General features: G+C 40.8%; 2 protein-coding genes across 4 annotated transcripts in view; one reads left to right on the forward strand and one right to left on the reverse strand.

Annotated features, from left to right (window-relative positions):
• Window positions 1-7,230, forward strand: part of scfd2 (sec1 family domain containing 2) — a 320,234-nt gene extending 313,004 nt beyond the window's left edge. Inside the window, exons 9-10 of one of the 3 annotated variants that reach the window (XR_006311787.1) lie at window positions 6,145-6,373; window positions 6,805-7,230. Coding sequence is in view for 1 of the 3 variants with exons in the window: in XM_043691021.1 (XP_043546956.1) it covers window positions 6,145-6,237 (93 nt within the window). In the remaining 2 variants the exon portion in view is untranslated. Of the gene's footprint in view, window positions 1-6,144; window positions 6,636-6,804 lie in introns of those variants that run through there. The other 2 variants (XR_006311785.1, XM_043691021.1) reach the window with 2 other exon arrangements.
• Window positions 7,231-11,066: 3,836 nt separating this feature from the next.
• On the reverse strand, window positions 11,067-16,441 carry rasl11b (RAS-like, family 11, member B). The gene is made up of 4 exons (XM_043691032.1): window positions 16,072-16,441; window positions 15,650-15,706; window positions 15,426-15,502; window positions 11,067-11,998 (listed from the first exon to the last, which is right to left on the reverse strand). The coding sequence occupies exons 1-4, from the start codon at window positions 16,184-16,186 to the stop codon at window positions 11,531-11,533; spliced, it is 717 nt and encodes a 238-aa protein (XP_043546967.1). The 5' UTR covers window positions 16,187-16,441; the 3' UTR covers window positions 11,067-11,530.
• Window positions 16,442-23,557: the final 7,116 nt, after the last annotated feature.

Here is a 23,557-nt window from a genome sequence, read left to right on the forward strand (position 1 = left end):
GCATGCAGGTACAGCAGGTAGTGCAGAAGGCTAATAGCATGCTGGCCTTCATAACAAGAGGAATTGAGTATAGCAGCAAAGAGGTGCTTCTGCAGCTGTACAGGGTCCTGGTGAGACCACACCTGGAGTACTGTGTGCAGTTCTGGTCTCCAAATTTGAGAAAATACATTCTGGCTATTGAGGGAGTGCAGCGTAGGTTCACGAGGTCAATTCCTGGAATGGCAGGATTACCTTACACTGAAAGACTGGAGCGACTGGGCTTGTATACCCTTGAGTTTCGAAGACTGAGAGGGGATCTGATTGAGACGTATAAGATTATGAAAGGATTGGACACTCTGGCAGTAGGAAACATATTTCCACTAATGGGTGAGTGCCGAACCAGAGGACACAGCTTAAAAATACGGGGTAGACCATTTAGGACAGAGCTCAGGAGAAACTTCTTCACCCAGAGAGTGGTGGCTGTGTGGAATGCTCTGTCCCAGAGGGCAGTGGAGGCCCACTCTCTGGATTCATTTAAGAAGGAGTTGGATAGAGCTCTCAAAGATAGTGGAACCAAGGGTTATGGAGATAAGGCAGGAACAGGATACTGATTAGGAATGATCAGCCATGATTATATTGAATGGTGGTGCAGGCTCGAAGGGCTGAATGGCCTACTCCTGCACCTATTGTCTATTGTCTATTGTCTAACACCTCCTGCTCCAAGGAGATAATCCTCCTATTTTCCTCGAAAACAACTGGGTCTCAGCTTTGCATTGAAGTCAGCATCTCTATAAGGGATCACTAGCCAAGGTGAATGTTACAAAGAAGAAAGCCACAACTGAAATCATGTTACCTGTCTTGTGAGGCACAAGATACATGTTTTGTTCCAAAACCCTTCAGAGGCTTTGTTTAGTTCTTTGCTTCCTGTGACAAGTTCTCTTTCATTTCTTTAACTCTCTAATTAGATAACACAATCATATTACTTTCTGTGTTTGGGTTGTATTGGGGCTATTTCGACTTGTATAGAAGCAGCTTAGAATACATCATTACGCTCAATAATTACTCTAGTAAATTTAAACATTCAAGGAAAATATTAATTTCCTAGACACCACAGTATTTAAATTGGCACAATACAACATGCGTAAGTTAGCAACAAAAGTTTTGTTCCTTCATTGCTGCACACAAAAAGCCTTTAGTCCAATAAATTATGTCACAGCTAACGTGTTTCAATCACATGATCACAAAGCTGGAATATTTTAACCAGGCAATTTACTTCCTTTTTCACTGAATCTCAGATTTGTATTTAAAAATTGACACATTTTACATTACAAGAGCATCCACTGCCTTTTTCCCATATAGTAGCTCCTGAATATATGCAGCATTAATCTAGAGATTCCATATACATTTACAAGTAAATAATACCTCAGTGTTTTCAGTTTTCCTAACTTCTAGTTTGATATGCGTTCCTGTGTGGGCAGGTTTGGAACTGTTCTGTCTTTGTAGCCCCCTTTCTTCTTTCCTACCTTTGTAGCCTTCCTGTCTTTCCCATCCACCCAGAACACCCCTCCTGCCCTTGCTGCCTCCTCCTCCCTGACTCCATCTTGCAAACTTCCTATCTCTCCTTTGCAGCCTTCATCCATCACCCACACACCCCTGACGTCTCCCTCTTTCTCTTATGTCCCTCTTGTAATGTCTTTGTCCCCAGACCCGGTGGTAACACGGCCATCTCTGCAAAATGGTAGCTCCCAATTTCCCTTCTGGCAATACAGCAGCCCTGCTCCAGGCCCAGGTCTCAGGGGCTTCTGGACTTTGCCTCTTGTTCTCAGTCTCATTTCCCCAACACCCCATTGTCAACCACTTCCTCAATACTGACACTAACTATGCACTCTGATCCTTTAATTTGGGGCTGTTTCTCTATCATTCTTATCTCTCGTTAGTGAATCTATCAGCAACAAACACATGGGAGAATGAACCTGTAATTGAAAGAGCAGTTCCTTACCATTTCCAACTATTACATTCACATGGAGCAGCTTCTCTCTGATTGGTCATCTCCATGATGATGTTTTCCTGGATGATTTAGGAATTTCAGGATCAGAACTGCCCACCAGCCCTACATATTTTGAGTGTTGCTGTCTTGACACTCACCAAATGACTTAGAACATAGAACATTACAGCGCAGTACAGGCCCTTCGGTCCTTGATGTTGCATTGACCTGTGGAATCAATCTGAAGCTCATCTATCCTATACTATTCCATTGTCATCCATATATTTATTCAATGACCATTTAAATGCCCATAAAGTTGGCGAGTCTACTAGTGTTGCAGGCTGTGTGTTCCATGCCCCAACTACTCTCTGAGTAAAGAAACTATCTCTGACATCTTGTCCTAGATCTATCTCCCCTATGTCCCCTCCTACTAGCCATCACCATCCGATGAAAAAGCTCTCACTGTCCATCCTATCTAACCCTCTGATTATCATATATGTCTCAATTAAGTCACCTCTTAATCATCTTCTCTCTAATGAAAACAGCCTCAAGTCCCTCAGTCTTTCCTCGTAAGAACTTCCCTCCATTCCAGGCAACATCCTAGTAAATCTCCTCTGAACCCTTTACAAAGTTTCCACATCCTTCCTATAATGCGGTGACCAGAACTGTATGCAATGCTCCAGTTGCGGCCGCACCAAAGTTTTGCACAGCTGCAGCATGACCTTGTGGCTCTGAAACTCAAACCCTCTACCAATAAAAGCTAACACACTGTATGCCTTCTTAACAGCCCTATCAACCTGGGTGGCAATTTTGAGGGATCTGTATACATGGACACCGAGATCTCTCTGCTCATATACACTACCAAGAATCTTACCATTAGCCCAGTATCCTGCATTCCTGTTACTCCTTTAAACGTGAACTATGTCACACTTTTCCGCATTAAACTCCATTTGCCACCTCACAGCCCAGCTCTGCAACTTATCTATGTCCCTCTGTAACCTGCGAAATCCTTCAGCACTATCCACAACTCCACTGATCTTAGTGTTATCTTCAAATTTACTAACCCATCCTTCTATGCCCTCATCTAGGTCATGTATAAAAATGACAAACAGCAGTGGCCCCAAAACCGATCCTTGCAGTATACCACTAGGAATTGAACTCCAGGATGAATATTTCCCATCAACCACCATCCTGTGTCTTCTTTCAGCTAGCCAATTTCTGATCCAAACCGCTAAATCACTCTCAATGCCTCCGTATTTTGTGCAATAGCCTACCTTGGAGAACCTTGTCAAATACCTTACTGAAATCCATATACACCACTTCAACTGTTTTACTCTCATCCACCTGTTTGGTCACCATCTCAAAGAACTCAATAAGGTTTGTGAGCCACGGCCTACCCTTCACAAAACTATGTTGACTATCCCTAATTAACTTATTCCTGTCTAGATAATAATAAATCTTATCTCTTATAATCTGTTCCAACCCTTTACACACAATCGAAATAAGGGTCACTGGACTATAATTTTCAAGGTTGTCTCTACTCCCCTTCTTGAACAAGGGAACAACTTTTGCTATCCTCCAGTCTTCTGCCACTATTCCTGTTGACAATGACAACATTAAGATCAAAGCCAAATGCTTGGCATTCTATTTCCTGGCTTCCCAAAGAATCCTAGGATAAATCCCATCCGGCCCAGGAGACTTATCTATTTTCACACTTTCCAGAATTGCTAACACACCCTTGTGAACCTCTAGTCTAGTAGCCTGTATCTCAGCAGTCTCCTTGACAACCTTCCAGTGTGAATACCGAAAATATATTCATTTAATACTTTCCCTATCTCCTTGGACTCCAGCAGAACTTCCCACTACTGTCCTTGATTGGCCCTAATCTTTCTCTAGACATTCTTTTATTCCTAATATACCTATAGAAAGCTTTAGGGTTTTCCTTGATCCTATCCACCAACGACTTCTCATGTCCCCTCCTGGCTCCTCTTAGCTCTCGTTAGGTCTTTCCTGGCAAACTTGCAACTCTCAGAGGAGGAAGAGAGCTGAAGAAGATCATTTTGGCGACAAAGAGAAGTTAGTGGTGCCTTGTGTTACACCTTTGAGACTGACAGTCTGAGTACTGAACTAATTATGAATTTGATGGAACCTACCAACTTTGCCTAAGTTTTGCAAAGTTCCAAAGGATGCCTTTATAAGGCTACTTAGAATTTTAAAAATAATGCCAATTGTAAATTGATTGTACAGTTTTCAGATCACAAAATCTGTGCCACAAAGCAGTGCTCCCTAAACATGTCCTCCTGTGACCCCATTGTAATGTCTCAGAGTTATTACCACAATGAAAGATGAAGCAGTACATGTTCAAATGGAACAAGATCTGGACAATATCCAGGCTTAGGCTGACGGGTGGCAAGTAACGTTTGTGCCACACAAATGCCAAGCAGTGACCATTACCAATAAGAGACTATCTAACCGCCGCCTTTGACATGCAGCGGTGTTACCATCACTGAATCTCCCCATTAGCAACATCCTGGGGGTTACCATTGACCAGAAACTCAACTGGACTCACCATATAAATACAATGGCTAAAAGAGCAGATCAGAGGTTAAGAATACTGGAACAAGTAACTAACCCCCTGTGTCTAGATTAGAGTGGTGCTGGAAAAGCACAGCAGGTCAGGCAGCATCCGATGAGCAGGAAAATCGACGTTTCAGGCAAAAGCCCCTCCAACTAACCTCCTGACTCCCCAAAGACTGTCCACCATGTACAAGGCACAAGTTAGGAGCGTGATGGAATACTCCCCACCTGCGAGTTTGGGTGCAGTTCCAACAACACTTCAAAAAACATAGTTTCTCCAGAAAAAAAAACACAAACACCTACCTCTTTACAGGCTTTTTTACAGCTGAAATCAGGTCTCAAAGAGTAGTCCATTAAGCCACACTCACGAACAAAATAATTGCACACATTTAAAGGGGCTTTACAGCTGCCAGAATTAAGTCCAAACTCCATGGTAGCCATTGTCTCCTCAAAGCTATAACCCAGTGGGGCTGTGACCCACAGTTTGGGAAGTCCTGTCATAAGGGTTGGCTTTCTTCATGTGATATTTAGTACAATCTCAATTGCCTACATCTCACATAATTGAAAATAATGGGGAATTCAAATATAGTACTTAGACCGTAAGACATAGGAGCAGAAATTAGGCCATTCAGCCCATCAAGTCTGCTCCACCATTCAATCAAGGCTGATGAGTTTCTCAACCCCATTCTCCTACTTTCTTCCCATAACCCTTGATACTCAACCTTTCTATCTCAGTCTTAAATATACTCAATGATCTGACCTCCATAGCCTTCTGTGGCAGTGAATTCCATAGACTTACATCTCTCTGGCTGAAGAAGTTTCTCCTTATCTCCATTCTAAAAGGTCTTCCCTTTAAGATTGTGTCTTCTGGTCCTAGTCTCTCCAACCAACGGAAGCATCTTCCCAACATTCACTCTGTCCAGGCCATTCAGTATTCTGTAAGTTTCAAATTAGATCTTCCCTTAGCCTTTTAAACTCCATCGAGTACACACTCAGATTGCTCAAACGTTCCTCATTTGTTAAGTTTTCATTTCTAGGACGATTCTGATGAATGTCCTCTGAACACGCTCCAAGGCCAGTACATCCTTCCTGAGATATGAGCCCAAAACAGCGCACAATACCTCAAGATTAATTTTCAGGAACTGGGATATTCTGTCCCTTCTTCCTCCTTTTGAAGTCGTGTTTTCTCACTGGGTGCAAACTGACCCAAATAACTATTATTCAAGTAGGAGTATATATAAAGAACATATATAAAGAACATGACAACCGAGCCAAGTCTTACCTGATATGTGCACTTGCTGTATAGCAACCAGGAGCAAAATCCCTTGCTAACTTCCCAAATTTAGTCTGAGGGTATTTTAGATTGTTGCAGCACTCCTCTCACTGACACTGAGATCAGTGAACTCAACACAATTCTAGGATCAAATTTAGCATCAGGAATAGAGTTAAGTCACAATTAATACCAGTATTGTTCATTAGTATTTTGTGTTCAAGTCTCACTTGCAAGTCTTTTCTATTGTCAGGGACAGGAAATCATTAAATCAGTTGCTAAATATTCAGCTAAGATCAGAAATAACCTTTTAAAAACTTTTAATGCTTTGTAGGTGATTGTGTTGGCTACCAGACTATTAAATCCACTTGATGTAACTCGACTCATCTTTGCAACTGACCGACTGCATCCTGATATTGGAATATAACAATTACATAATGGCAACCAGAAACTTGGACTAACCAAGACATAAAACATACAGATATCGAGGACAAGCAATCTTTCAAGAGAACAGCAGATATGTATATGAGGAAGAGGTGGCTAAATGCCTGGCTGTTATACAGGTACCTATCAATGTCTGATTGCAAGCTCAAGCCCACTTCTTGTCTAACATGATGTTTCTGGGTTGTATTAATGTGATTTTTTTTCCATTTTCCCACTTCAGGTTTTACTTTTCTATATTACTGACAATAAAACTTTTCTAATCTGCTCATCAAGGCATTCCCAAAAACTGATTTAAGAATCAAACTGAATTGTGCAGCAATGTGTACAACACTGAAAATGTCATTTCTAAAAATAAATAGTTTATGTTAGTGATTCTATAGGTGCAGAATTTGTCTGTAGTCAATTATTTCTTAATAAATCTCTAATAATTACATTGCAAAGTATCAGCAAATTTTATGATCAAACATCAAGGACAAGAACTTCACTGACGGTAACAGCTATTGCTTAAGTTGTGTCACATTTCTGAATCTGCTTCTATACTATTGCACAGCACTCCATACTTCTACCAGTCGGGAAAGTTTCTCTAATATTGAAGTGGAATTGTGAAACACGAAGAATCAAACTCATAACTACTTAGAAATGTCACCATGTCTGCGACAGAAAACTTAATGGAAACTCCACATCTGCATCAATTGGACGCATCTACCAAATATTACAACAGCCAAACAGGACAATCCAATGAAAATTCCTGATGTTATACAAGTATAATTGTAAAACTATTTAAATCTTGACTGCTGAAAATGTTTAACACCATTATTAGTGTAGCTTCTTCCCAGGGAGGAAACTCAACTGTGTAACTCTCACAGATACATACATACAAACCAACTTAATCAGAGTGAGTATTCCAAGTAACAAAGTTAAAATGGCAGCAAGCATCATACAGCCAAACCAGCCCTGACTGATAAAAACTACAGAAAAAAAAATCTACTAGGTATTTTCATGAATTGATTTATTTTGTATAAATTGTTTTGTAAATTGAAAAAAAACTAGAGCTACTCACTAAATCAATTTACTTAATTATAATTGTCCTAGAAAACACCTGGGTAACATGAATTACAGGAGTGGAAATAGGAAATGATGGAGTAACTGTCATTTGAAAGATAACTGTTAAACTTTTGAAATTAAAACTTAATTCTGTAATTTTGGAAGCTGAGGGATGTGTTGACAAAACTCAACTTTGTAACAAATAAAACTATTTTCATCCCTCTTTCCTAAATGCCTCCGAAACCTCAACAATAGATAAAGGACTGTAAAAGGAAATAGTTCCCTCTGAAATGTGAATGCTGTGATGTATGCTTAGCATTCCATGGACTAACAAAATGAAAAGGGGCTTGGAAGTTTGCAAAAAAAAAAGTGATATCCAGAACAGTACATCAGTATTGTTATTTAATCAAGGCTGGAAAGCTAGAGCAAAGTGAAGGAAAGTAGGAAGAAAGGTCGAGATAGATATTGTTGGATGATGAATATCATAGAACAGTTGCAAATGAGCTAGAGTGGATGTGAGGATGGTACAGGACAGATGTGTCCATATAATTGCAATAGATCTCCACGTGGGAGTAACAACAGCAACTTTCTTCTGATTAAATTACTTTGATAAATTTACTTAGAATGCAATTTATTAAACCCTGGGAGTTATTCTTAAATGATAGCATAATGAGAATAAAATGGGATTGTTGAATAACATCAACTCAAAAATGCACCATATGCAACTCAATGTTTCTTTCACCTCAGATGCTGCCAGACTTGCTAGGTTTTCCAGCACTTTATTTCAATTCGACATTTTATTGGAGATCTTTTGTTTAAATCAACATGTTTAGGTGTGTTATGACTGAAATCCTTGACCACCTTGGAGGTAGAGATACTACCACTATGTTACAAGAGGTATTTGTTTTATGTTTTTGAATCAATCTGTTCAAAGATGTTACTACACATCTCCTGGAACAGGTGGGACTTCAACCGAGGTCTCCTGATTTCGAGGTAGGAACATTACCACTTGGACCTAGAGCCCTACAGAAGTTTTTTATATTATTACCCAGGCGTGCTATCATGCACAGCTGAACAACATTCCTAACACCAAATGACTAAGACTTTTTAAAATTTTTTAAAACTAACTGCCATCAGTAATCACCTGTGTAGCCAATTAGATATTAACAAGCAAAACTCATTATGAGCAATGCAAACCATCAATAGTGAAGGGGGAGAGAGGGAAGGGCCAGGGAAAATAAAGCACTATATTCCCCACGGTGTCTGCTTTAAAAGCATCACAATCCGTGATGGACTGCACATGCGCCCTCTCCAAGGACATCCAGGCATGAACATAACTACAGAAGAGCGGACAAGAGATATTTGTGTTACACAGGTTAGATTCCATACAGCTGCACTAAACTTTAGTGTACTAAATAGTTAATAATTTTTTTAATGGTGTGCATTTGCTATATTTATTAATAAAACTCTTTCAATTGAGGCTTATTCTTCGTAATGCAGTAAAATCTGATGCAAATAAAAGCTGGCAGATTCATTTATTCCATCTATTAAACACCCCTTCTCCCAACAATTCATTTTTTGCATTGAATAATAAAGCCATTCCAACTACAAAAGCCCTAGTTTGATCCTATTTCCATAGCACGAGAATATACTGATTTCCCTCCTCAGCTGGATGGGGATGTGGGAGGGTGGTGAAGACAAGGGTCTCCATTCAACTAATAACCACTGGTGTGTAGATGTTCAATTATCATACCTTATAGGGTCAAATAGCCTGGCTAATACTTACTGTTGAGACTTAATAAATTATCTGAGCAGAGTACAAAGAACAATTAGCATCTGTAATAACCAGACAGATTTTGTCAGAGTTAATAGTGATAGGAAATGGGGAGACTCATTGTAGGAAAAGTGAAATATACAAACTGCATTTTAAAAAGACTACATTATAAGACAGGTGTAAAAATAAATGAACAGTTGAGTCCACTGGTTCTCCTGTTCACCAAATAATATGCTAAGCATTATGCAGTGCTCAGATTGCGCTGAATTAAAAGTTTTCTTTTTATCAGGGACATGGGAAACAACATACTGCAAGGAAAGGGAAAGGAAGGAAACTAAATTAGCTCATTATTATTTAATGCAAAATTGTCACGCTGCAGGCATCTTTGAATACTACATAAATATTAGTCTTCGATTTACTGTTGTTTTCAGATTGTATGGTTTTATTACCCATGATTTAAAACATATATTGGTTGTGGACCCAGAGTCTACACTTAAGCCATAAACATTTATCCACACACACAATTTAATCATAGTCTCAATTTTCCTAGATTAGATTAAATTAAGTCTGGAAACTTTCAAAGTTGTGTGTAAATATTGTTCTGCATCTTATTAAAAATTTAAACAATCCAATCCTATGTGCATGAGTATACATCTTGTTTCAATTTACCAATAGCAGACCATTTATAGATATGTAGCACAGATTATTGTTGTAGTCAGTGATTAAGTTAGTCCACAACTGAAATATAAGCTAATGTGATTAACTTCTATTTGACTAAAAACAGATTTTACTGCATTGAATGGCTAATAGAGGAAGAGGGTTAAAGTTTGAAAGGATTTAAATTTAAGAGCCCACTCATCACTTCCACTTATTGGCAAAACACTGAATATACTTGGATATATCTACCTTATAAAACTGCAGTTTGACTTCATTTGATGTTTAAAGTGAACTGTTTGACTAGTTTAATGGAAGGAACTTGGTTGGATATTTCAGCAAAAATCAATAGTTGACAACCCTAACTAACCCAAACCCCAGCAGAACAAAACACATGGCTCTGTGCAAAAAGGACACATTTGGGAAAAAATTGTAATGGTTAGATCAGGTATGTGAAAGTACTTTGTTATTGAAGTATGCTTAGAAACTAGTAGACACTGCAAGGACAAAACACAAGCTGACAAAACTGTAAATCAGTAAATGGACTGAGTGACACATGTCTAGGCTTGATAAGGACAAGATGTACTGTGAAAGTAAATCATCAAAAGTATTTCATGAAACCGCATACTTGGTTTAAATGTTTATTTGTCAAAATATTGGAAAATCCATTGTCCTCTGGAGAGGAATCATTGCTGTAAACAGATTAAAGCAAAAGCACAAGTGGCTTTTATAAAGTGCATTTAGAAGCTGGCTTCCATTCCCTTTGCACTTAGCACATGAGGAAAGCTTTCCCACTTAACACGGAGGTCAGGTGTCAGTGCTCAGTTTAGAATGGCTCTCTGGACGGTATTTGCCTGTTTTTATTTAACAAGCTTCAATTGAATTCCTGTGGTCTTATGTCATTGATTAGAGCAGGGGTGATTCAATTGTAGGCCATTATGCTATATTTTCTTTACACAATCAAGATTGCTGTGTGGTGGGGGGAGAATGTGAAGGTCAGAAGGTCTTAAATAATTTGAGAAGGCACAGAGGCCTGGTTTTACTGGAATGGAATGCAAATAGACTAGTATGGCCTGTGTTGGGTGATAGATGTGTTTACTTAAAGCAGAATAGCTTACTGAAAAGCTGCAAAGACTGAGACTGTATCAAGCTTATTGAAATACTTGCACAACAGTCCATTATGTAATGTAGCAGAGGCAACCATGAGGCCAATTCTATGCTCCTCACTACTTCCAGGGGGAAGCAGCTCTCAAACAAGGCAACATCAGGTATGCACTTATGATTTTCTACCATGCACTGCCCACAGCGTGGGACCATCACCACCTCATTGTTCGTCCTGCTGGAATGCAAGTCACTTTACTAGAAAAAATGGAAAGCAATTGGCGTAAGCACAGAACAATTCAAGTGATAAATACAATCTTTCCAGATTGAACAATTAGAGTTACAACAAACAAAGAAACATGTACTGTTTTAAAGAACAGAGTTTTGTCCCAATTAGTTATCCATCACCACTGCATCTTCTTCATTTTATACAAAGATGTATTAACAAATTCTATGAAGCCCTCAACAGAAGTTGAGTCAGGGATTTCTGACAGTTCAACAGTCTATTCCCACCATTTGCCATGAATACGATGTTCATAAAATTCATAGATTTACGAACTGAGCAATGATCAAAGGCACAGATGACTGAGTATTGTACTGTCTTTCCAGATCTTCTCATGCTCAGTTTGACTTGTCCTCATCTCTTGCATGCATGATGAAACATCAGTTTTAATTTAGAATATCAATACCTTCAGCTGCTACCTCAGACAGATGTTGCAGTCCGTACTTTAGCAGAAAGAGCTTGCTTAAACCGTCTCCTCAAATCTAGCATGTTTGGTGATTTTGGTCGCGGTATAATGGATGTTTTTCTCTTTTCAGTATTGCTGCTCATTTGTTGTTTGCTAATCTCTTTGCAAAGCACATGAAAAGCATTATACACATCATTATAGTTTTCACTGGCAGACACCTCATAGAAGGTGCATCCTAGTATGTTTGCTAACTGAAGGCCATGGTGAGGTTCCACTTGTTTAGCATGAAGGAGGTCAGCCTTGTTTCCTACAACTATGACCGGAACTCTGCTCTCGGAATGCACACGGCAGACATGTTGATGGAGGTGACTGATCAGTTCATAGCTTTTGTAGTCTGTGATTGAATAAACCAGTACAATTGCATCAGCCCACTGTATGAATCTGTTAAGTTGGTCATTGCAGCTCAGACTTGGTCCGCTTATCTAGAAACAAAAATAACTATCAATGATATTCACACTGATTAGATAAAGTTTTATCTAATGCATATGTAGTTTTTTTTTAAAAAAAGGTGATAATCAAGCAAAATCACAAAATTCACTTCTTTTTAGTTTAAATACGAATAGGTTTATTTTGTAAACAAGAACAGAGCTTACATACAACGTCAGTTGTCCTAGTGTGCTGTGCTGTGGTTCTCCATCAGTTAGTTTTGTCTGAGCTATATAAAATAGTTCTACTAGGGCAGGACTGTGTTGATTCAGCTGTGCAGCAAAGTAACAACAGGCAGTTTGATTGTGGAGACAACCTGTTTTCCACTTAAAGTGTTGACCATTACTTAATAAATCTAAATAGATCTGTGGAGAAAATTATGAATTCAACCCAGTTAGCTTAAATCCAATACTTTGATTTCAAGTCTGGGCTAAACAGTGTAATAGTATTTTTGCCTTAAATCAAAATCAAAATGGGCAGTCATATGGTTCAAAAATCAATGAATGGCAAACAGCTAGAAGCCTATAATGTCACAGGAGCACCACCGCCAGAAACTAATTGATGCCCTCCCCCATTAGTTAAAATTCCATCTGTGTATGTCAGCTAAATGGCATTCCAAATATGAAGGATGTCCCACAGCTCAACATCACACAAGGAACGGAATTTGCCAGAGAGTGAGGTTCTGCTGAAAAATAAGGAATAGCACCTAGATTGCACAAGTAGCAAGAAGAAAAGTGAAAACAAGACCATAACTGATAATTTACAGAAGGTAAGGTTGCATAACTGGAGCATTTTTTTCTTCTTTGATAGGGTGAAGTGGGAGTTTGAATCAAAAGGAATTTCCACCAGGAAAAAGAGTTAAAGAATGCATAAACAGCATATGACCTGAGAATTATTGAGGAGAGGTCACCATGACAGTCAAAAAACAGGTGAATATTAGAATGGATTAGTTAGGAAGTTAGAAATTATGGAAACAGTCATAGTTTTATTAATATGGATGGATATTGGTGCCTTAAATATATGGATTAGTTAGTTAATATTTGAACTATTGAACACATTAGGATACAGGAGCTATTCTACAACAGCTGTTACCCATCCAAGCATGAATGTAAATTACACCCTTTGTGGAACTGCAGAACAGATGATGTATTTAGTTGGGATAATTTGAATTCTGCTCCTGTCCATGTAGGGACATCGGTGATAGGAATTTCCCACAAGTGCAGGGTGTTAGTTTGAGTCGGTACTTTGCCTCTATTTTACTGATCCTTAAATACCTAATTTACAGATATAACTTTCAGAACAAAAAGTGTATGTAAGTTTTTTTACTTACTGTGAACGAAATTATTTCTAAGTTTTGAATGGGGTTGTTGGTGTTAAGAGGAATGGGAAGCAATTTGAAATGATGAATAATGCTAGAGGAAGGTAGAGGAGTTATGGTCATGTCACTGGACTAATCCACAACCCAGATGAATGTTCTGGGGACATGGCAGATGATGACATTTGAATTTAAAAATAATCTGGAATTAAAGGAAGACAAAGCCTAATTTAACCAGTCATAAAAATCCTTCTGGTTCATTAAATCTCTTAGGGAAAGAAATGTGTTATCTTTACCTGGTGTGGCCTACCTGTGACTCCAGACCCACAGCAATGTGATTGACTCTTAACTGCCCTCCAAGCAATTAGTGATGGATGATAAATGCTGACCTAGGCAATGATGCTGACATTTTATGAGTAATTTTTGTTTTAAAATGCAAAGCAGCTGAAATGGTAGATGTAGCTTTATAATCCCTACTCACCACCCAACTGTTCATAAATCTTTGGCAAAATGATGCATATTTTGTACCAAAAAAGGCTTTTCTGAGGAAAACAATTCTGCAGTTCATATACTCAAATAATCACCTTGTATGAAGTAGGTTCAAAGTGTCAGTGCTAGTATTCATGTACTGGATTTAACTGTAGTAAGATGAAACACATTGACTTGACAGGTGTCCAACAGCTTTACCACAGAATGCAGATTAATGGACCGTGAAGCTGTAGAACAGCTCAGTTTGGACAATGGCAGGGTTACAGTGCTTCAGGAATGTGGCTACATCTGCTAAAGCACACGAACTGGTTCAGCAACTAGGGATTTTCTGCAATGTCTGCTTACAACAGAACTATTTACGGTGTAAAGAAAGTCAATAATAGTGATACAGGAACCATTCTGTATAACAGCTGTTGTTTAGTGCCTACTCCCTCCCCACCAATCTTAGAATGGGAATGACCATTAAAGTGAATGGATCCTTGCTGCACAATGAATCTGGAGTTCCATTTTTAAGGTCTGGGTTTTAAAATCCACATTAATAATCCATGTTATTATGCCACAGCAAAAGATAAAGCAGCTCTTAATTTAAGAAAAAAGTAAAACACTACACATTAGAATTCTGAAATAAAAAATCAGAAAACACTGGAACTAGTCAGCTCTAGCAAAATCTATAAATATAGGAACAGTTTGTGTTACAGGTCAAGGACTTCTGAAGAAAAGCTCTTGGATAACAAGAAAGTAGTGTTCAAACACCCCTGCAATCCCCACATATCACAGACATTGTTTGGTACCTTCTCCAAGTGACTGGATTCAAGGATTATACGTGAACAAAGTGTCAGGATACTTTATGTATTCTGAGTTCATAACCAAACTAAAAGTTGTATTTTCAACAGGAAACTGTAACTCTGCTATTCCTCTAACCTAGATAGAGAGAGTAGGCACTAAACTGCGAGCTTGGTTGAAATCAGTTAACTCAGCACAGAGGATCACATCTAGTGCAATCTTATTCTGCTTGACTTGACTCAGCTACCCACTGGATAAATTAGTGGGTTACCAGAGGATTTTGCAGCATGTATTTAGCAAACAAGTAGGAGAGACATCTCATCCAAAAGCCACACAAATGTACATTTTCCCTGTCCTTGGGTTAGTGTGAAGAGAGGAGAAAGTGAGGACTGCAGATGCTGGAGATCAGAGCTGAAAATGTGTTGCTGGAAAAGCGCAGCAGGTCAGGCAGCATTCAAGGAGCAGGAGAATCGACGTTTCGGGCTTGTGTCTGAAACGTCGATTCTCCTGTTCCTTGGATGCTGCCTGACCTGCTGCGCTTTAGTGTGAAGAGAGATTTGTCTAAAAAAAAAAGTACAGGAAACTAATTTGAATAAAAATTATACTGGGGGTGGGAGTCTGATCAGTTTCAGCATCATACCACAGCCAATTATCACTCCTTCAAAAGGATTCCGGTGCATTGACCCAAGTACTATACATTGGTGGAATAATCCAACAAGGAGAGCCCTGGTGTCAGCCAGGACTCCCCATCCCACGGGGCCTTCTGTTGTTATGTGAAGTATAATTGAAAAGATGAAAAGGAGGGAGGGGGAGGCGAAGACATGCAAAAATCTCACCTGAACACCTGGTGTGTCCTGAACTTGTAGTGCAATCTGCTCTCTATCTACTTGGACTTGTCTGGAGTATAAAGCACCTGAAATATTAAAGTTAGTCATTTCAGAAAAGAAACTCAAATTACATTGCCAAGACAGTAAAAGAAATATTATGTGGACAAAAAGGACACCTACGAAATGAGAGTTTCAGAGTTTTCAAAAGCATGCAAAACTCCTGGACCCGTTACCTGCGTTTCTTTCATAGTCTCCAATGAATCTTCTGGTCAGAAATCGCACCACCAAAGCTGAGGGAAGAAACAGACGGGAAGATGATAAAGCTGTTCGTCAGTTCAAGGACCCCCCATCCCCAAACAGGGAGGGCGATAAACACAATGCTGCAGCTGGCAACCAAGTTTCTCCGGATTGCTTCCCCCCCCCCCCCCCCCCCCCCCACTCCAAAGGGAGACTGACAGAACTCTTTCCCCATAGATCAGGGAGCTGTCTGCATACAGCAGCAAACTTTCTGCTCACACTCACTTCAAAAAGCCAGGAATCGGCAGCCGTGACACAGTGCCTGGCACCGCCCCGGACTCCAAGCGCCTGGCACCGCGCTGCAGGGGGCAGAGAGCGGCGCCTGGAGACCGCGTACACACTGCCCTGGGTTTCTTACCGGTTTTCCCGACGGCGCTGCCGCCGATCACTGCGATCTTGACCACCCGGTTGTTGGCGGTATATTCCAGCGGGCCGTATTCCTGGATGGTCGACATGTTCTGGATCAGGCGCATGTCAAATAACAAAAAGATAGGAGGCTGCAGCCGGCTCCCAGTCCTGCTTCCTGGATTCTCTCCGACTACTCCTGCGCGCTCTCTCAGTGTTGTATTGTTTGAATTTTCTGTGCCCTCCTTCAGAGCTCTGCAACTTCTCCGCTCTGGCTATGGACTCTACCTCGTCCTGTATTGCTAGTCTTCGCTCTGTCTGCTGTTCCCTCCTCTCCTCCCTGCCCTGTCTGCTGTTCCCTCCCCTCTCCCCTCCTCTCCTCTGCTCCCTGCCCTGTCTGCTGTTCCCTCCCCTCTCCCACTGTCCTGCCCTGTCTGCTGTTCCCTCTCCTCACTGTCCTGCCCTGTCTGCTGTTCCCTCTCCTCACTGTCCTGCCCTGTCTGCTGTTCCCTCTCCTCACTGTCCTGCCCTGTCTGCTGTTCCCTCTCCTCACTGTCCTGCCCTGTCTGCTGTTCCCTCTCCTCACTGTCCTGCCCTGTCTGCTGTTCCCTCTCCTCACTGTCCTGCCCTGTCTGCTGTTCCCTCTCCTCACTGTCCTGCCCTGTCTGCTGTTCCCTCTCCTCACTGTCCTGCCCTGTCTGCTGTTCCCTCTCCTCACTGTCCTGCCCTGTCTGCTGTTCCCTCTCCTCACTGTCCTGCCCTGTCTGCTGTTCCCTCTCCTCACTGATCTGCCCTGTCTGCTGTTCCCTCTCCTCACTGATCTGCCCTGTCTGCTGTTCCCTCTCCTCACTGATCTGCCCTGTCTGCTGTTCCCTCTCCTCACTGATCTGCCCTGTCTGCTGTTCCCTCTCCTCACTGATCTGCCCTGTCTGCTGTTCCCTCTCCTCACTGATCTGCCCTGTCTGCTGTTCCCTCTCCTCACTGATCTGCCCTGTCTGCTGTTCCCTCTCCTCACTGTCCTGCCCTGTCTGCTGTTCCCTCTCCTCACTGATCTGCCCTGTCTGCTGTTCCCTCTCCTCACTGATCTGCCCTGTCTGCTGTTCCCTCTCCTCACTGATCTGCCCTGTCTGCTGTTCCCTCTCCTCACTGATCTGCCCTGTCTGCTGTTCCCTCTCCTCACTGATCTGCCCTGTCTGCTGTTCCCTCTCCTCACTGATCTGCCCTGTCTGCTGTTCCCTCTCCTCACTGATCTGCCCTGTCTGCTGTTCCCTCTCCTCACTGTCCTGCCCTGTCTGCTGTTCCCTCTCTTCACTGCCCTGTCTGCTGTACTTTCTTCCTTTCTCTCTGTCTCCGGTTGTTGTCTCCTCCCCCAGCCCACTTTATAGCGAACGTGCCCGCGCTCTCTGATTGGTCACTGGAGGCTCTACTGGATGGATTCTTGCAACGGGAATGTATTTTACCTGAATTCATTTCCGAAACTCCGTGCTGTCACTTGATACTGGGCAGAGGCTGCAACTGGACAGAGTTTGAACTGTGCAATTGGATAGAGTTGGCAACTGGACAAAAGCTACAGTTAGAATTTAAAACTGGACCGATAATAATCTGCAGCTGGATAGTGTAGGCTGGACAGAATCCACAGCAGGACGCATTGTATTCACCCATTTCTACAATGTGCGTTACCACAAGAAGTGCACTTAATCATCACTCATTAATTTAGACACTCATATTAATTACAGGCGTAAATTCTAATGGATTGACAGTCGCAACATTGACAATGAAACCTAAATATACGAATAAACGGGTGTACTGTACATTGAAAGGCTTGAGGTTTTTTCCGACATGTGCAATACCAGTACAGACACCTATATCTCTACATTCCCTATTACCCTCAACTCTGGTTAAAAAAAAGTATTATAGTAATTTTAAGAAATCAAACTTTTCTTAGTTCGAACTGTTTGCACCTGATTTGGAAACCGGAAATGTTCTCTGTCAAGCAATTCGGTAATTGTTCTCAACGACTATTTCTGAGAGATTCAGGATGCGATTTTATGATGAACAACCTAAGGGAGTGTGCCAGGTCTGGAGCTGATGAAGAATGCAATTATTTATTCTGTTTACGTTATCTCTTATCAAAAGTGTTTATAATATTTAACTAGGAAAACTTAAACATTTTCAACAAAGATGTAAAGTATAAATGGCAAAAATATTTGCCTCCACAATTTTGTCAGGGCTTTATTTCCCTCATAGCATAAAGAACGTCCTGATGTTTGTTATTAATTTGCAGCTGTAGCTTCTTGCACTATCCTCAATGTAAAAATCACCAACTTTCTGCATCTTTAAGTATAATTTTTCACCAAAGTGGTAACCACCAATCCTGGGACTGAAACTCTTTTTTTCAAAATATCAACTTTAACTACTTGCAGGTCAGTTCTGTGTGACAGATGCTAACTACATCAATGTTCCTTTGTCCCAGTAATATTCCTAATACCTAATACCAAAAGTGTATTCCCAATGCACCCTTGTGTTTGTTTCTAATTCTTTTACCAGCCATCCTGTGGCCAGTCTGATTCCAGCTTTTTTTTTTACCTTGTGTGTAGTTCAAATTAATTGCATTGGTTTTGAGCATTTGGTTTTGCAGCTTATGTGAGTTCTGAGTTTGTTAGCCTGTAAGCCAGTATCATACCTGCTTTTTTTCCAAGTCTCTGCCACCAATCAGGACTATCTCAGTTTACACATTCCCCATTGGCAATGCCTTAAATCCAATAGATTGGCTAAATTTTCACAAGACAATCCTGACCCTTCCTGATTACCTTTGAGATTTTCCAAGTGCCTCACTATAACCTTCTTAATGAGAGATTCTAACATCTTTCTCCATGACAGATGTAAAGTTAACCAGACTAGAGGTTCCTGTTTTCTGCCTCCCTTCTTGAATAGGAATTATATTTGCTACTTTCCAGTCTGATAGACCTCACCAGAATCTAGTGAAATTTGGAAAGTTAATTTGCTACCTTATTAGCCCCCTCTATTAAGTCCCTAGGATGAAGCCGATCAGATTCCTTGTCTGCTAATGGGTTTTCATTTATCCCCATTCTTTTGCCTCAGATCCGTTGATGTCTAAACAAGCCTGAGGAAAGGATATGTTCACTAGCATCGAATTTTAGTATATCTAAAAAGCCTGTCAGTACAGTCAGCAGCTCTCTGCTAAAATCAAAACATGTTCACAGACAAAGGGGAATCTTTTCAAACTTTTCTTTGCATTGAAGGTGTCCTAACAGCCAAGCCAAAGGGGATTGCAACTATAGTCTGAAGTGTGGTGTCTTACGTAACATCTGCTTGTTTGTTTCAAGTAATCTTGCACCCAGATTACACTGCACAACTTCGTCCGTGCAAAGCTCAAACTGCTGACCTGGAACAAATTAATAACTAAATTACAAGTCCAGTCCTTTCTCTCTCTTTCCCCTGCTTGTTACTTTACATCCAACATATTTTTGCAATTTCTGCACCTATAAGATTAATTAGTTTCAAAATTCCGAAGGGTTAGTAGAGCGAGAACCCAGCTGATCTCTCTGAAAGAGATTAGAATTTGCAAAGGAGAGATAATCTGCTGGTTTTACATCCCTTTCAAGCCATTCCTTAAATTCTCCAAGAAACCAGGAACGTGCAGACATGTTGTATGGCAGGTTTAAGTGAGAATAACCAGAATAAATTAAAATTCCCTACTTTTTAACTTGTGTTGCCTGATATTTCAATGCTTAATCAAAATGAACAATGTGACTACAAGTCACAATGAAAAAACTCATGCAAGACAACAATGGTTATACTCCATCAGGATCCAATTGGGACTTGATTAAAAAAAAACACAAATTGATTAAATTATATCAGGAATGCGATTACAACATGCACAAAGCCTCTGATTTTCCTGTATCAAATAGCCCCAAACTGATAACATTTTAATTTGAATCACCTGGTACAGGCATATGTGCTTTGTTACCAACTCTAGGGACTTACTGTTCAGATCATTGCCTCAGGATTCTTCACCATATATATTTGCATTCTTCCCTAGATGGCCGAGACAGTTTATCCAGTAACTAACTGAGCTATATAAACCAGGCCAGTCTTGGAATTGATCACTGATCTGTGGTGTGTTCGTTGGCTTTATTAGTATCTGTGTGGCTCTGTATTAGGGAGGTGAGATTTGCTCAAAAACTCTTCACTATCCAGTTTTCACTGCTGAACGTTTACATCGCATGGGGTAAGGATGTGGGTAATTGAGCACCCAAACAACCTTATCAAGATTCACCTCCATGTAGTGGATACATAAGTGAGAGAAACCATCAAAAACTAAACGGTGGCCTCATAAATCAGTACCTTAAAGAAAGAGGAGGAGGGAGAAACCTGGCAAGATAAACAAGTAGTACTGTTTTAAATGTGCCATTTGGAAGATACTTCCCTGCAAGCTTCAGGAACCTACCAGCAGCCTCACCTGGGGACGGAAAACCCAGTGTAGGTTACTCAAGGTTTTCTCCCATCAGTCAGCAGTCCTCTAAGCTTGAAGGCGGTGGTAGCACATCAGGGCCAGTCAGTGGGAGACAGAATGAAAGAGAGAAGCTGCCTCCATGATATACCATGTTTCTCACTCTTTAGCTTTTTATTTCAAATAAAAAGTTCAGCAGTCTGACTGCCATTGGTTGGCTGATGGTTCTGGTTGCAGAAGAGGGGGATTTGGTGAGATGTTGGGCAGCAGAGCAGCCTGCAGCTGGTGCTGACAAAAGGCAGGCAGAGTGGGCCTGTAGGCCTGAGTGGAGCATTGGCCCGTGGACTGCTATTGACTGAGTTGAGGGACTGCTTCGAGATAGCAGAACTGATGCTTCTTCCCCATCGTGGGGTTGGTGGGAGAGTCTGCATTCTGAGCATAAAATTCCAGTCAGCCAATGCCAATTGAACTCACTAGGTTACAGATGAGTCGTGCTGCTCTTACCCATCTCCCCCATCACCACCTTCAGCAAAATGGGGAAGAGCTGACCCAGCAATTTGCAACTTAAGTCCAGTTTCCCACATCTTTCCTGACATTGGTGGGTGCTAAAAATTCAGCTCAAGGAAAATAATAAAATTATGGTCATAGAATAAAATCAAAGAATTGTGTGTCGGAGATCTGAAACAAACAAAACAAATTGTTAGAGAAACTCTGCAGGTCTGGCAGCATCTGAAAACAGAAATAATGTTTCCAGTCCAGTGACCCTTCTTCAGTAATCCCTATTTCAGATACATGGACATGTCTGTAAAGAAAGGAGTATACCTTTGAGAGGATAAATTAATACATTTCTGCCAAAACTTAATAGATGCAATAGTTTATAAGAGGCAAAGTACAAAAGTTGCAAATATGTAATGCTAGACTTTTACAACCTTTCGTTCCATTTAACTAACATGTTCAGTCCAGTTTTAGACAACATTGAGAATGATTTAATGATCCAGGAAATTCTCAAATATTGTACCAGAGGCAACATGCACCATTTCAATAGAACAGAGAAGGTTGGGGTCAAATAGAAATGTTGTGGTTCTGTTCGCTGAGCTGGGAATTTGTGTTGCAGACGTTTCATCCCCTGTCTAGGTGACATCCTCAGTGCTTGGGAGCCTCCTGTGAAGCGCTTTTGTGATCTTTCCTCCGACATTTGTAGTGGTTGAATCTGCCGCTTCCGGTTGTCAGTTCCAGCTGTCCGTTGCAGTGGCCGGTATATTGGGTGTCTTTTTTTTTTAAAAGGGACATATAGCCACTTTAGGTGAAAATGTAATGGTTACCTGAACAGAAAGACTCAGAAATGTCAGACCTGACAAGATGCCAAAGAAGCTTCATAAATTATCATAGAATCCCTACAGGTTGGAAACAGGTCATTTGGTCCAACAAGTCCACACCAACCCTCCAAAGTGTAATCCACTCAGACCCATTCCCTACTCCATTACCCGACATTTACCACTGACTAATGCACCTAGTCCACACATCCCTGAACACTATGGGCAATTTAACTTGGCCAATTCACCTAGTAGCTAGACTGGCAAGCCCCTTCAGACAATGGGCGGCACAGTGACTCAGTGGTTAGCACTGCTGCCTCACATTGCCAGGGAGTTGTCCCAGTCAAATTCATGTTTCTTGTCTGGGACAACACTACTATTATAGGACAAGCCAAACAGAGAACAGCCAGGGAATTCCTAGAGGCATGGCACTCATCCACAGATTCAATCAATAAGCACATCGACCTGGACCCAATATACCGGCCACTGCAACGGACAGCTGGAACTGACAACCGGAAGCGACAGATTCAAACCACTACAAATGGCGGAGGAAAGATCACAGAAGCACTTCACAGGAGGCTCCCAAACACTGAGGATGTCACCTAGACAGGGGATGAAACGTCTGCAACAAAAATTTCCAGCTCGGCGAACAGAACCACAACAACGAACACCCAAGCTACAAATCTTCTCACAAACGTCAAATAGAAATGTTTAAGTCACAACACAGATAAGCTATTTTCACTAGCTGGTAAATAGAGGGCATAAATTTTAAGATATCATCAAAAGATAGAAGAGAAAAGGTTTAGGATTTATTTTTCTCCTCAGTGAGATGTTCAGATAAAGATTCAACTTTTAGAAGAAAAATGTGGGGCCAGACCTCATAAGAAATCAATGATTATTTGAAAAATAAAACAGAAGTATTGGATATGAAGAAAAGGCAAGCAATGTGAATAGGCAGCTAACCTGTCAATCAATCAGCACAGACAGAATACAGTAAACAGATAGATCTCTTTCTCTGCTCCATCAGATGAAACTGCTTTATTGAGCTTCAATTTATGACTCTCTTATCATTACACATTGTAATGCTGCCTTGTAATATATTCCTGCTGGTTTGCAAAGTTGCAGCATTTGTCTATAAATGCATCTCAATGTAATCCCCAAAATCAGGGATGCACCATGGACTCTTGCTCCAAGTGGAGAGGGCTGCATTTGAGACAGAGGTGATATTGGCATTTTATTTCCAATTCTTGGTTGCTCTGAGACGGTGGTAGAAGGCCACTTTTTTGAGCCACTTCTAGTTGTTTTATGCCACTGGCTAGGGTAGTTAAAAATGGTGTGGAACTGGAGTCTATATGTGGGATGGAAAAGAACAAGGACTTTCCTTCCTTAAAAACATTAATGAACCAGTTGGGTTTTTCTGACAGTTTCATGGTAAATTGAACAGATACAGGTTTGATTGAATTCAAATTCACAGCTGACTAGAATGAGATTTTAACTGTCTTAACTGAATCTTAAGTTATTTGGCTAAGTTTTTTGTAGGGTTTTTCACTGTGATGTCTAGCAGGTATCTTACCAAACTTGCTTAATCCCTATTTACCCCACCCCTATGGTGTCTCTCCCATCCAACTCTAGCCCCAATTTTCCATGGACCATTCCTGCAACAATCATCACTCAGTGAATCTCTTAGAATTCACCAGCATTCTCAGCACCTA

This window comes from Chiloscyllium plagiosum, chromosome 1 (assembly GCF_004010195.1).
Source record: "Chiloscyllium plagiosum isolate BGI_BamShark_2017 chromosome 1, ASM401019v2, whole genome shotgun sequence".
NCBI lineage: Eukaryota > Metazoa > Chordata > Chondrichthyes > Orectolobiformes > Hemiscylliidae > Chiloscyllium > Chiloscyllium plagiosum.